At 37.9% G+C, this 1,456-nt stretch overlaps 1 protein-coding gene across 1 annotated transcript; it reads left to right on the top strand.

The window, feature by feature from the left end:
• Positions 1–219: 219 nt before the first annotated feature.
• LOC102310297 (purine nucleoside phosphorylase) lies at positions 220–573 on the top strand (the record flags this gene model as incomplete). Its single annotated transcript, XM_005917824.2, is given in 2 exon segments — positions 220–299; positions 421–573. Coding segments are annotated over 2 exon segments (233 nt in total), but the record flags the coding sequence as incomplete, so codon positions are not given.
• Positions 574–1,456: the final 883 nt, after the last annotated feature.

Here is a 1,456-nt window from a genome sequence, read left to right as displayed (position 1 = left end):
CAGAATCGGAATCACTAAATTCTTATCAGCTCCCTCCCTGATCGCACTGCACTAAAATCAGATAATCTCACTCCTGTTATCTGCCATCTTAACTAAAATGCTCGCTATTCATAGGGTTGAGTGGGAAAATTTGTTGCAGTAGCATCAGTATTATCATCAGTTGTTTCATGACTAGTTTTAGTAACATCCCCTGGTCTGTTTTGGGGGGGGGTTTTTTAGGTATGAGTACAGCTCCTGAGGTGGTTGTGGCAACTCACTGCGGTCTGAGAGTCTTTGGCCTCTCTTTGATCACCAACAAGGTAGTACACATCCGAGTCACTGATCAACAACTGATTAGCTATAACTGTGATCATTTACAAAGCTGCAGGCTACAAAAGTAACTCTGTTACAAAGACTCTGTGATATCTCACTTTGCTTCAGGTGGTGAAGAGTTACGAGGACACGGAAAGCGTGAACCACGAGGGCGTCTTGGAGATCGGCCGGCTGCGCTCTCACACCGTGCAGCAGCTGGTGACTGAGCTGATCGACAGGATGGAGATCAATAACAACGACAACATTAATAAATCTATCTGAAAAACGTACAATCACACAAAAACACATGAAGATTGTGTACATATTTCACTGGTGCATTCACAACATTTTTAGCACTTCTTCCTGTTTTGTTTTTGCTGTAATTAAACTTTATTTATATCAACATGGTGCCTAATATTCTCCATCAGGGTAAATCAGAGTGTAAGTATTCTTTTATGATATTTGACTTTAAATCCTAAAACTTTATATACCAATAACCGCTGTGTTTGAAGGTGCTTTAATATGAAAAACATGAGACACAGTTTTCTTTTTGTATTATTGTCTTGCACATTTTTGTTGTAGAATTGTATGTAATGTAAAGTATTAGTAAAGTATGTCACAGATTTCCTGATTGATGTTAATCGGATTAAACAAACTGCCACATCTAACGCTTTCCGTTTCCTACTTATTGTGATTAGCTCGTTTGGGTAGCTGCAGTTCCTCTATTGTCCACTAGATGCTACTGTAATAAACCTGTAAATCAAGGATATTTTACATGACAGGACACAGGACACATCAAGACCAGATCAGTGAAACTGCCCTTTCAGCTTAAAGAAGTTTAAATACACATTTAATCCCTGAGATATATTAATTTAAGACAAAGATGCTCAATTTCAACAGTATGTCTGTTTTTCTACATGATAAAGAAATGCTGCTGCTAAATGAAAAACTGGTCCACACAGCACATACATTACTATAGCAGATATTGAAAAAACAGGAATGTTTCCATCATTTAATGTTATTACTTTATTACTTTGGTATACTATAAAAGGCCACGGGGGAGGTTTTTATTAGCAGAAAAAGCTGCAAAAGTTATGGAAATACAGACAAAAGTCCCAAATGTATGCCCTGCTTCACATTTTCCAAAGCCAACCAGTGGGACAGA

Source organism: Haplochromis burtoni, unplaced genomic scaffold (genome assembly GCF_018398535.1).
Source record: "Haplochromis burtoni strain Fernald_Lab_line unplaced genomic scaffold, NCSU_Asbu1 Contig_26, whole genome shotgun sequence".
In the NCBI taxonomy this organism is placed as follows: Eukaryota; Metazoa; Chordata; class Actinopteri; order Cichliformes; family Cichlidae; genus Haplochromis; species Haplochromis burtoni.
Note: the sequence above shows the minus strand (reverse complement) of the source record. Positions and strands in the feature narration are given on the sequence as shown.